The sequence below is a fragment of the Erinaceus europaeus genome, chromosome 1 (genome assembly GCF_950295315.1).
Source record: "Erinaceus europaeus chromosome 1, mEriEur2.1, whole genome shotgun sequence".
In the NCBI taxonomy this organism is placed as follows: Eukaryota; Metazoa; Chordata; class Mammalia; order Eulipotyphla; family Erinaceidae; genus Erinaceus; species Erinaceus europaeus.
In genome coordinates, this window is record NC_080162.1 from 175,477,648 (window position 1) to 175,491,002 (window position 13,355).

Consider the following 13,355-nt stretch of genomic DNA (forward strand, 5'->3'; position numbering starts at 1 on the left):
TATATATATATATATATATATAATTTACTTTTGTTGCCCTTGTTGTTTTATTGTTGTAGTTATTGTTGTTGATGTCCTCATTGTTAGATAGGACAGAGAGAAATGGAGAGAGATGGGGAAGATAGAGAGGGGGAGAGAAAGACACCTACAGAACTGCTTCACCTCCTGTGAAGCAACTCCTCCTGCAGGTGGGGAGCCTGGGGCTTGAACCGAAATCCTTATGAAGGGTCCCTGAACTTTGTGCCACCTCCACTTAACATGCTGTGCTACTGCCGGACTCCAGGCCAAGATGTTTTTTTAATCACTTTACTGGGTGGAGGAAGTGCTAATAGTTTACAGTACATTTGTTCACCTAAGATGTTATTCCTAATATAGTAAAATCCTAGTTATCTGTGAGTACTCATTTTTAAAGCTTTTAAAACACAGCATATTACCAAGAGTTCTTTGGTGAGGTGAACAGAGTAGGTGCTTCAGGAAACCTTGTACTTTATTAGTGGTTCTCAATCTGTGACTTAGGATGAGCAGAAAACAATAAACTTGCAAAGGGAGGAGAAAAGGTGTGTGTGTGTGTGTGTGTGTGTGTGTGTGTGTGTGTGTGTGTGTGTGTATCTACTACTCATATAACAAGTGGAAAGGGATGGTGGAGAAACATTCAGAAGATTCTGATAAATCCCATTTTATGATTAAAAGACAAAATCACTGCCCTGAAGATGAGCGAGTAAGAACCAAAAGAATGGTAACGGGGTTTATAAGTTTAGAGTTGACTTAGGCAAATGATAAAGTCGCAGAAGTATAAGCTGTGAGAGTCAAATAAATGTGAAAATTAATGAAGTAGAAGACAGGGAAAAAGTGAGGTTGCAGCACTGGCTATATATCACAAGATGACTGAGGCTTATACTTTCTCCATTTTCACCCACAGCACTTTCTTGTGTTCATGGTGAGTGTCAAAGAAATACTCTTAATAGACTGTGCACATTTCAGAAAAGTGTGTTGCTTTTAATATCAATTATGTGAGCATGCAACATTGCTAAATACAAAAGTCATACAAGCTCACAAATGACTTCAGAGGCTGCCACTCTTTTAAAGAACATTTTAGAACCAATTAAGACAACAGAAACCATAAAGCCTTTTCTGTTTTCAGTTGATGACTATACATGTTTGCCCATTACTACAGGCTTCACTCAGAAGCTCTCCTATCTGGTGCTTATAATGGTTTTTTTTTTTTACCCTTATTTCTTCACTGAAGCAAAATAGTAGTATCATTCATCACTGAAATGGTACATTCCCACTGTGTCTGATTAAGACTCAATTGTAGGGCATTAACAGTGTGCACCTTTGGCTAAAAATTGTAGGCTGTATATTACCTACTGAAAAACATTATTCATCATTTATGATGATAATACAATGCCATAGGATACGTATAGTTGATAAAAGGAAAAGTTGACAAGTTCACTCTTGTTGCAATTTGAATTGAAACCTGAAAATTTCATTTTTTTAGTTAGTTACAAAATGAGCGGTATGGGGTATAAAAATGCAAGACAAAGAAAGATAATGCTAATTTTATATAGGACATGCCAGAAAAGCTCTTCTGGGAAGCACGACACACCAAAAATTAATTTTTCTTTCATACTCTCTCCATTTGTTTTTCTCTTTCTTTCACTCATTAATTTACACTTTTTGTGGTCTAATCATACCTGTGTCATTACCCACTTAGGTAATCTTGGGAAAGGCAATTTCCTTTGCTGGGAATGTTTACTTCTATAAAATAAAGAAACTGAAATAATCCATCTCTAAAAATTCCTTAAGGATAAACACACTCTGCATTCGGCTTTAATTTTATGGCATGTGCAGTGGCAAACTCCTCAGAGAAAAGCAGAAGCCATATTTTAATTTCACAGCTTATTAGTTTCCCAAGCACACAGAAGTTAGGCTTTAGTGAGCCATAATTTTCTAGTAAGTAAAATTGGAGAATGCTTCCTCTTAAGTGTAATTGTTTGAGGATTAAGTAGAATGTGTGCTGCAAAGTGATTAGTATAAATTTAATTGTTTAATAGACATTCACTGTATATTATAGAAATGAATGTCTTAGTTTTCTATTCAACTCCATGTGTATTACTGATTTGCAAATAAAAGGTATCACACTCCAGGGACAATGTTAAGCAACATTTTTAGAATGTGGACATTTTGTAGGGTTTTATCTTCCTGCTTAAGAAAGACTCTGGGTTTCAAATATAACAGAAAAAGAAAAAGCAGCAGTAAGAGGTCAAACAATTCCAATGCTCCATATGACTTTGCAGTTTAGCACTATTAAATATTCACAGACAAGCATGACACCACATGCATTAATAATATATCACACAGGAATATAAACCCTCCACACATACTCAGCACTAGTCCAAATTTTACAAAACCACATGAAATTCTGCAACTTTTAAGGTGAAGAGAACTTCAAATTCACAAGAAAACTATGAGGATAGTAAAGGCGGACTTTAAAAATGTCACTACAGGGTTAGATTTCTAGGAGAACCATCAGAGATTATCTAAAATTTCCCCAGAAACCCTTTGCCCCTAACATAAGTCCATTGACAGGTGAATTTACTTGAATTTTAAGTGGACATTTTGGACTCTGATAGGCTAGATATGTGGAAGTGCTCTAAAATTCAGTTGTATCTCTTTCAGTTCTCTCCAAGACTCACACTGTGAACAATATCATTAAGTAATAACTAATGGAGGACTAAACAACAACCATGTCCTTATCCCAATCATTTGAAAGGTTCTATAAAGGGTGATGAGGGCAGACTTACCTTTTATCCACTATGTAACTACAGAGGGCTGAGCTCCTGGTGTGTCCATATAGATTACCTCTTAAGAAGCTGCAAAACCTATCAACCCCATGGGACTATGCTAAGACCTAAAGTGCAGTAATTGAAGTCTTTTCAGTATAAAGGCTTTCCTACTGCCAGAATTACTCCTTGTCCAGTCATTCATGAGCTGCTAGCCTATTACTGGTTCCTTATTTATTTCCATAGATAAATGATTTCATAATACTGACCAGAAGAATTACACAGCTCACAGAAATGTTCCATAAAAATTCATGATGTCAAAACACAGCAGTGACCATCACCAGTGTTACTGAAGATATTGCTAGCTTCTAATGATAATTATTATTGTCTCAGAATGCAGTTCACACTAGTTATTAGTTTACAAACATTAAAAAGTGCATAATAACATTTTGGATCTGATAGGACTGAAAAATACATGAAAGACACAATGCAAGGGCTTCACTTTGTGATTGGTGTCCACATGATGGCAAAACTATTTTTTCCTTCTTTTGTAATTCCATGGGAAAAACTGTTCTCCAAATTTAAACAGTAGCATATAACATAGTGAGAAATTTGACCCCATTTGAACAAAATATTTCTAGTTGTTAGTACTGTTTTGACATCCCTCTCCCTAATTCTCCTAAATTTTCATGATTAAAAATAAAAATGTTAGTTATGAAAAGTTGTCCACTTGGGAATAGGAAAATTTGTAGAATGAATTCTCTTGTACAGGCAAGAAACCTGTAATACCTGTCAATTCAGGTAATATTCACATTAGTGGATATTTTCAAATGCTTGTATAGTAAAGAAAAGGATTCTTGATGAATCCATTGAAATAAAATTATCAAGGGGGGAAAAGATTAAGTTTAAAGAAAAAGTGTAATTTTATCCTGTGTACACCACCACAGTATAGAGAAGAAAAAATGCAGCCCTTTAAAAACGAGTGGTATAAAAATTCACAGTAACATACATCATTTTTGTTTTCGTAAGCAAAGAAGGGGGCAGTGCTGAGCATCTATATTGTACAATACAAAACAGTGTAACACAGCAAGAACACACGGATACATAATGCTAAAAACAGTGCTTTCTGTATGGTGCTTTTACTGGGCGAATGCTTAGGCCAGAGATATTTAAACTCTGGGGTTCAACCAACCCTTTGCAATTAGACACAATTAAATCCTCTGACATTGTGAGGGGCCAGTTGCTACAGGAAGAATCATCATCTAGATCGAGCTACTCTCTAAAAGCATTTCATCATATGGTCAAGTGAAAGGATCCATACAAACATGACTTCCAAACACAAGCCACATGATTTCAACCATTACTAATGACAGAGGTAGAGAAAAATCTGTCTGCAGACACAGCCTCTGCCCCCATTTTTAACATGATAGTGAGCAGGTTCCTGCAATGCAGCACAGCCATTTTCTTTTTCCTCTCTTCATTCTTGAAAGCAAACTCATTCCAGCAGGGCCTGGAGATTTGAGACATTGTCAGATATTCAGGAAGGTCACAGTGGAGTGTTAGCTTTCAGATTTTGCTGCTTCTCCCTGGGCTTCCCCACTTTGTTCTGTTGAATTTCTTTGTGCATCTTCTTCTCCTTCTGTAAGGCATGAAGGCAAAAATAAAAATAAAAAAGCATTGTTTAAATGTACTCTCACTTTATCATGTTGGACATTCAGAAGTACTCAAGAGTGTCTGATAGGTATATTTTCTTGGTTATGCATTACCCATCAAGATTTTAAGGTCTAATTCTGATACTGGACAGCATGGCTCAATAAATAAATAAATAAATAAATAAATAAATAAATAAAAATATCAGTGGTATTAGCCATCTTTACTTTTGACAAATACAAAAATCTCATGCCCAGGTAATGACACTGAAATATAGTTCCACAGGTTGTAGAACTGCCTTTGGGCAAAAATCAGAAGTGAGGAGTAAGTTTACTTTTTATGCTTGTATGTTTTATTTCAAGACATTATTAATAGCCTTTGGTGAAAGCATTACTGGTATTTTAAGGGTTTAATTACTGTAAAGAAGAAAGCATTAGTGAAATCAGAAAGGACTTTATGTCAGCTGGCCAGTTATCTCTCAGTTATAATGACCTTTGACTAGTTCTTTTTTGTTTCCAGGGTTATCTCTGGGGCTTGGTGGTTGCACTACGAATCCACTGCTCCTGTAGCCATTTTTGGGGGGGATCTTATGAAGCAACCGCCCCCCACCCCCATAGTTGGAGAGTGGGGGCTCAAACCAGGATCCTTGTGCTTTGTACTATGTGCTCTTATGTGTGCTTATCCCAGTGGGCCAATGCCCAGGCCCGTCCTTTGATCAGTTCCTTTTTTTTTTTTTTTTGCCTCCAGGGTTATTGCCTGGGCTCAGCTACGAATCCACTGCTCCTAGAGGCCATTTTCTCCCCATCTTGTTGCCCCTGTTGTTGTTGTTATTGCCATTGATGATGTTGTTGTTGGATAGGACAGGGAGAAATCAAGAGAGGAGGGGAAGACAGAGAAGGGGAGAGAAAAACACCTGCAGACCTGCTTCACCACTTATGAAGTGACCCCCCAGTAGGTGGGGAGCCAGGGGCTCGAACCAGGATCCTTACACCAGTCCTTGCACTTCACGCCACGTGTGCTTAACCTGCTGAGCTGACCAGTTCTTACAAAACACATTTGCATTTCTAGTAAAGTCACCTTCATAAATGCACCCTCCACAGCAATTTCAACCAGTGACATAGAAGAACATTGAAAGTATTCTCTGCTTTCTCTCTACATTAGGTCACTTTATCTGAATGCAAGTTGCATGCAGTCCTTAATTCAAATATTTGCATATGTTAGTTACGGATTAGTCCACACAACATTTTGGGGTATTGCAATAAGCTTTATAATTTTTTTGCAAGAGTTTTTATCATATGTAAAATGGATAGAGGTGAACAGGGTAGTCTGTTTTTTTTTTTTTTTAGATGGAAATCTTAAAAGGCAATTTCTCTATTATTGTCTTAACAAGCATACATGGAACATCTCACTATAACCCACACTGTATGGAAATTAAAAGCAGCTCTTCTCCATAAAACATCCTGTTCTAAAGTGGTCCTATTTATTTATCATTTTCATACATTACTTTCTTTATTAGAACAATGAATGAATGGCCTCTGAAGATGTGCTAATAACCTGAGTCTAAGATGTGAAAATGAGCATAAAACAAGAATCTTGAGCAAAGGTCTTGGAAAAGAGATGAAGTCAAGTTGGGGCAAAAGCAAGAAAATTGCAAAAAATGCAAGAGGAGGACATTGACTCCCTTAGGGTTTGGACTGTCTTAGGTACCTGGGATACCTCTCAGGACGTAGCCTAATGTTGAAAACACAGAGTCGGGGTTAAATAGAGGGCTGTTAACAAGTTAAGGTAAACATGAAAGTTTAAAGTATAGTTTTAAGTATAAATTAAAAGGAAACATTCTCCTGAGTTGCAAAGGAAGCCTGTCCTTCATAAGGACTTAGCTAGTTGTATTTCATTTGCTATATGTATTTGTCATTTTTATATTTTAGACTTTTGTACTGACTAGTTATTTCTTAGTTCTTTGTACATATAAGAAAATCAGGACTATTTCTATTTTGTCTTGTTCAGGATTTGTGATTTAAAAAAGACAAAGTTCAAGGTTCTAGAGAATTATAATTTACATGTAGAAATATTCAGTAAAGAAGATATTTGGAAGCAAAAATACATTCACATTATTTTAAAAGTAGTAAAATATAATTAATATAAAATATATTTATTTCACTTATTTCTATAGAATATAAATTTATAAAATTGTTTTATAATAATTTAAATTTTCTCTTAAGAAAACTCTTGAAACAAATGACTCTGAATGTCAGTGAACTCAAAAAGAAGCTAAATCACAATGCAAATGCAAAAGACCTGATAGTAAGGTTGCTGAAATTAATGTACATTATTTAGATAGGATATTCACCTAAAACTTAAATCTTGTGAAAAAAATAGAAAATTCTCAAACTTCACAGAAAAATATATTTGCTTGCCTCACGCCACCAAATTGAAATAATTTTCGAAACCTTTTTGCAGAGCTGCCTTGACAGTAAGAACAGAGAAAAAAAGAATATGTAAAATATACATGAATCTATATAGCTCAGTGTGATTGACGTGAAAGTATTTTCAACTTGAATTTTAAAATATCAGTCTGTGATCTGCAGACTGTAGTCTCTGAATGAACTACTGTTGTTTGGTATTTTAAAGAATTATTGCCAAGTAATTAATTTAAGATATAGCATGATTCAGTTTCTCAATTACTGGAAGACCTTGCCATTAAAGCACTATGAGAGAATTAATACTGAACAGTTAACGATGAGTCAGAGACTGACAAGTGTTTTTCATGAATACAACATTATAAACCCCTTAAATATTTTTTTTTTGACAAGCCAGGGTCTCACACATGCAGGATTTCACTGTTCCTTTGCTACTTTTTCATTCAAGTATAGATTGACATACAGACAGATCGATAGATTAGATAAGACAGATCAATAAAATAGAGAAGAGAGACATACCTGCAACACTGCACCCAGTGCCATGGCCTATTAAGCAGTGCTAGGACAGGGATCTGGAATGTGTGAGATGGATATCCAGGTCGCTATTCCTCTGCTCCCTCCCATCTTTTTAATTTTAAGGTCCTTTTTTGCACAAGCTTTTTTTCCAGGTAAATAAGCTCATCTTCATGCTTGCATAAGCTACTGAAGAAGGGATTCTCTATATTTTGTATTACCAAACTTGTTTTACCTTTTCATTGGTAAAATTGGATCCTCTGGCTAAGAATAGAAGTAATTATAATTTTTGGAAGACATTTTTTTAAATAAGCCATTTTATAATACTTCCATTTTAAATAAATTTGGTCCCGATACTTTTAAAAAATTTATTCCCTTTTGTTTCTCTCTCTTTTTTAATTGTTGTAGTTATTATTGTTATTGATGTCGTTGCTGGATAGGACAGAGAAATGGAGAGAGGAGGGGAAGACAGAGAAGGGGAAAGACACCTACAGACCTGCTTCACCGCTTGTGAAGCAACTTCCCTGCAGGTGGGGAGCCAGGGGCTCGAACCAGGATCATTATGCCTGTCCTTGCTTAATCCGCTGCGCTACTGCCCGACTCCCACCTTTTTCTTTTCTTTTTAAGTTTTTAGAATTAAGATCTATCAGACTCACCTCTCAATCTTACTAAGCATCTAACTCTGTTATGTTAGAAATGGTCAATATTTTCAAGAGCAGGGTCTTCAGTTTTATCAAATATTCTGCACCAGAAATTTCAAAAAGCCACCTGTTTTATTGATTGCACTAGTAAAGGCAGATTAAGGTCTCTGCATCCAAGTGGGAAACTCTGTAAAAGAAGTTATTGAGAAGTCTGCTTTGCCATGTGCTTGATCCAGGTTTGGACCTGGCCTTGCACTGAAGAAAGTTTTGGTGCTGTTAATTTCTTATCCCTCCTCTCTGTCTCTGTCTGAAAAATTCAACCCAAAGTAGTGAAACTTTGGAGCTGATGAAATAATAAAAATAAATAAACAAAAAGTAAAAATTAGAAGGAATGGGTAAATTTGTTCCTAGCCTCTTCCTAGTTTCCTAGTAGGCTGCTTTTCATAGTGACTTTTTATATCTTAGTTCCACTTAATAAAAGCATATGAAAGATGTGTGTCAAGAAACTCACCTGTCTTGTTGATATCAAGACCTGCTAATTTCAAGGCTAATTCATTGCTGTTGCCACTTGCAGAAGATACCAGGATATCATGTATTGCATTTCTTCTACCTGTTCTTCCTGAAGCAATAAAATCTGCATATGTTGTTTCCACATCAGTCATTGCTAACAAATATCCACATAGCAGGGACTACAAAGGAGAGAAAATTTGATAGGTAAATATAAATTGGGTCTAGGGAAATAATTACTGAAGGCATCTGAGTGGCTTACAATATGAATGCAAAGCAATGGTCTAGCTTACATGTTCACAGAGCAACTAATGCTTTGAAATTTACTTTATGTATTTAGATCAAGGGTCAAGGAACTTTCTGTTAAGGTCCTGACAGCACATATTTTATGCTGTGAACTGTATGTTCTTTTTCCCAACTACTAAACAGTGTCATTATAGTACAAAAAATCATAGAAAATAAGTTAAATAAATGTAATAAGCAAGTTTTTTTTTTTAACAGAAGTAAGCATAGGACACAATTTGGCCTGTATACCACAGCTAATGAACATCTGCTTGAATCATCATATTTTATCCTAATGCCATTTTAATTAATCTTCCACTCCAGAGAGAACTTGGGATCAGTAGCATACCAACTTGAGATGTACAGTGAAAGTGACCCATTCTGGTGGTAGGCAGTAGGCGAGTGTATTCTCAGTAGAGACTAAAACCACTAATGAATCTGACTCATATCCAGTTTTTTTTTAATTAGTATTATGCATACTAGCAATTCTAAACAGTGCCAGTAATCAAGTACTCCCATGTAGGCCTCGAAGACCACTGATAGAAAGGACTAATAGTATTAATGATAATAAATGTGTTATATATATATTTAGACAGAGCTCAGCTATCACTAGTTGTAAAGGAAAAAAGATTAAATTTGTGCCTTTGAAGCCTCAGGCATGAGATATTTTAGGCATAACAATTATTTTGTCTCCCCTAGCCCAATAATCATTCTTGATTGATTCATTTAAATAAAAAAAAGTCATTTGCAAAGGATTCCGTGAAAATAAGTTTTTCCAAAAAAAAAAAAAAAAAAAAAAAAAGAAAATAAGTTTTTCCCCAAACAATATTATATGACAATATATACCTAAGATTCAATGAAGAAGTGACCTGGTGGTGGTGCACCTGGTTGAGTGCACACATTACAATGCTTAAGGACCAAAGCTCCAGCCCAACACCCCCATCTGCAGGGGGGAAAGCTTCACTAGTGGTGGAGTAGTGCTGCAGCTATCTCTTTCTCTCCTGCTCCCCTCCCAACTACTAAATGGTGTAATTGTAGTATAAACCAAGTCAAAGAGACTATGTTAAGTAAATGGAATAAACGTATTTTTGTTTTTTTACAGAAGTAAGCATAGGACACAATTTGGCTTATTTCCCCTTCCCCTCTCATTATCTCCCTGTCCTATCAAATAAATTAATGAATAAAATTAAAAATAATTAAGACATATTTTATTATAAAATTCAAAGGTTATTAACAAAAATCTACTGAGTGCAAATATTTAGTTTATTTTTCTCTGTTTAAATTTATGTCTTAACCTTGAAGGGTAAAAGACAAATTAACACTAAGATATGAAATGATCAGTTTCTGTTTGGTTACTTGTTTAAACACATACTACCCTCCAAATACTAAACATAACAATTAAATATTTTTATATAATTTAAAAGCTCATTCTAATAATTAAAAGAAGAGTGTATTTTCAAATGTAAAAATATGGAGGAAGATAAAATGATGAAACCTACTATATAACATCTTGGGCATGCACGCTGGCACTCTGCAATAACTTGATGAGATTTACAATGCAATTTGGAATGGTATCCAGTAGCATAATCTTTTAGACTTTCTAGAAAGCGAGAGACAGAAAGAAACAGGGAGAGAGAGAGGAGGGGGATAGAGAGGAGAAACATCTGTAACACTGCTCTACCACTCATGAAGACTCCTTCCTGTAGGAGAGGTCCAAGCAGCTTGAACCCTGGCCATTATGATAAAAATGCATAATGCACTCTACTGGGTGGCGCACTATCCAGACCCTTTAGTCTCTTTTACTTGTTGTTGTTATTGGGGCTTCACCATATCAGGCCAACTTTTTTTTCTTTTATTTAAGAAAGGATTAATTAACAAAACCATAGGGTAGGAGGGCTACAACTCCACACAATTCCCACCACCCAATCTCCATATCCCACCCCCTCCCCTGATAGCTTTCCCACTCTCTATCCCTCTGGGAGTATGGACCCAGGGTCATTGAGGGTTGCAGAAGGTAGAAGGTCTGGCTTCTGTAATTGCTTCCCCGCTGAACATGGGCATTAACTGGTCGGTCCATACTCCCAGTCTGCCAGGCCAACTTTTTAAAATTATTTATAAAAAGGAAATATTGACAAAACTATAAGATAAGAGGGGTACAACTCCACACAATTCCCGCCACCAGAACTCTGTATCCCATCTTATCCCCTGATAGCTTTCCTATTCTTTAACCTTCTGGGAGTATGGACCCAAGGTCATTGTGGGATGCACAAGGTGGAAAGTCTGGCTTCTGTAATTGCTACCCCGCTGAACATGGGCGTTGATAGGTCGATCCATACTCCCAGCTTGTCTCTCTCTTTCCCTAGTAGGGTGGGGCTCTGGGGAAGCAGGGCTCCAGGACACAATAGTGGTGTTGTCTGTGCAGGGAAATCTGATCGGCATCTGGAGCCTGGTGGCTGAAAGGAGAGTTAACATACAAAGTCAAACAAACTGTTGACCAATCATGGACCTAAAGGCTGGAATATTGCAGATGAAGTGTTGGGGGGGGGGTCCTCCATGTTGTAGATAGCTAGTAGGCATATTTTAGTTATATTCCAAAGGACTTGTGGCTATACTAGGTTTTTTTTTTCCCTGAGCCTGAAATAAGATATGCAGGTGGACCCAAGTTATTGTATAGGGAGATAATGTCATGGCTGGAAAAGGAACAGATAGCTGAATCAGGGAAGAGAGTAGCTCCAAAATATGGGAAAGGGGTATAAATATTGTTGACTGTAAACTCCATCGATTTGATTTAGTCTCGGGCCCATATTCAGCTTAGGAGCCTGTGTGACCTCTGCATCCCTTTAGATCTGAGCTCACATTCTGTGGTCATGAGTAGAAGCATTCCAAGCTGCCCCAATTTCAGGACCCATCTTTGTCAGGTGTAGCATAGAGTATGTTGTCCATCCTCCCTTCAGAGGATGGAACATTCTCTACCATTGTTGATCCAAGTTGAGGGCAAAGTCCTATGGGTGCCCCACAAAGGGGCCTGTTGTGTTGTTCCTGATAGAGATGACGAGTAACAATAGAGAGGGATTTATTTGAGGTCTAGGCGCATCATGTCTGTTTGGGAACCTCAGGACTCCCTGAATAGTGCCCCAGATGATGGGGTCCATGCCATCTTTTTCAGAAAGAGAAACAGAGAGAAATACACTGTAACACAGAAGCTTCTCTCAATGCGGTGGGGGATAAAGCTTCACCCTGTGTCATGTCAATGAAAGAACAAGAGCATTATTCCAGTGAGATAGCTTGTTAGCTCTGTATTCTCCTTAAGGGGAAGCTGAAGCAAGAAAATTAGAGGCATTCCATACTACAAGTTTTAAAATATAAAATAATGTGTATACTATATACTTTATTGTGACTATGATGTGGATAATATTGAGCTCCACTCACGTAACTCTGTGTGCCATTATTTTTAGTGGGGATATCATTTTACAGTTATTACTTTATCTGAATTTTCAAAATACTCATCAGAAGATTTAGAGTCTAGTTCTGTCATTACTAGTGAGTCATTGAGTGACTTCTGGGAAGTCACTTGACCATGAGTCTTCAATGTAATAATCAATGATACTTCAAATGAAGATGTAAAGATATATTTAAGTTGCAGATATACTCAAAATTACCTAGTGTAAAATCTTGAGTTTGGAAATTCTGTTCTGTGACTATACTGAGCTACTCTTTTTCTTCTCTTATTCTTACTGAGTTTGCTCTTTGCTTTAAACATAACTTTAATCCTTTACACCTGTTTTTATTTTAGTTTTCTCCATATCCAATCTGGATAAATCACCCAACGCTATATGTAACTTCTTATTCATACCTAGATGACCCTTTAATGTCTTGTCACCTTGACCTTCCGAAGCCTCATCTAGGAAAACACTAGGGGGTGTGTTTTCTTTGATCTCATTCCTTGGTGGCTGAGCTATCCCAGAAAAAGTTTCAAAATGGTGCCAGTTGGCTCCACAAGACATTTCTGAGTCTATTATTAGTATACACTACCAGTTGTTCTGAATTGTTTTTTGTTCATCTCTAGCTGACACTTCCTTATACTCTCCTTGGTGAGAAAGGTTCCGAACCACAGAACCAGTCACCACTACTTAGGATATGACTTTGTTATCTTTATGCTATGAGAAGATATAGAATATCTAGTGCAAGTTTTCTTAAGTTCCTTTTTTATTTTTACTGTGGTGATGGGGCCTTGCACATGCATCACACCATGGTCATGGATCAATTTTTTCACTCTTTACTATAGAGTAGTGAAAGAGGAAAAGGGAGATTCAGAAGGTAGGGGGAGTGAGAAATAACAGAGCACAACTCCACCATGCATTCTGATCCCCCAGTGCTGTTCATGCAGCTCTCATATGGTGCTTCACATATTGTAAAGCATGATTTAAAAAATTAAGTCCATGAAGTAAGTAAAGAAGTGAAGGATAACCACCTGATGGTTTTGCTCACATGTGGGGCATATCACTTTGGTGAGAGCTCCCTTATTCCCTGTATACTAAACTACAAAATCAGTTTTCTAT

At 36.7% G+C, this 13,355-nt stretch overlaps 1 protein-coding gene across 3 annotated transcripts in view; it reads right to left on the reverse strand.

Annotated features, from left to right (window-relative positions):
- Positions 1-971: 971 nt before the first annotated feature.
- The window catches only part of PKIA (cAMP-dependent protein kinase inhibitor alpha), an 81,814-nt gene continuing 69,430 nt past the window's right edge, over positions 972-13,355 (reverse strand). For all 3 annotated transcript variants that reach the window (XM_007531896.3, XM_060199854.1, XM_060199860.1), the window contains exons 2-3: positions 8,519-8,696; positions 972-4,422 (exon numbers count right to left, since the gene is read on the reverse strand). In XM_007531896.3, coding sequence (XP_007531958.1) covers positions 4,343-4,422; positions 8,519-8,669 — 231 coding nt within the window. In that variant the 5' untranslated portion in view covers positions 8,670-8,696 and the 3' untranslated portion in view covers positions 972-4,342. The remainder of the gene's footprint in view (positions 4,423-8,518; positions 8,697-13,355) is intronic.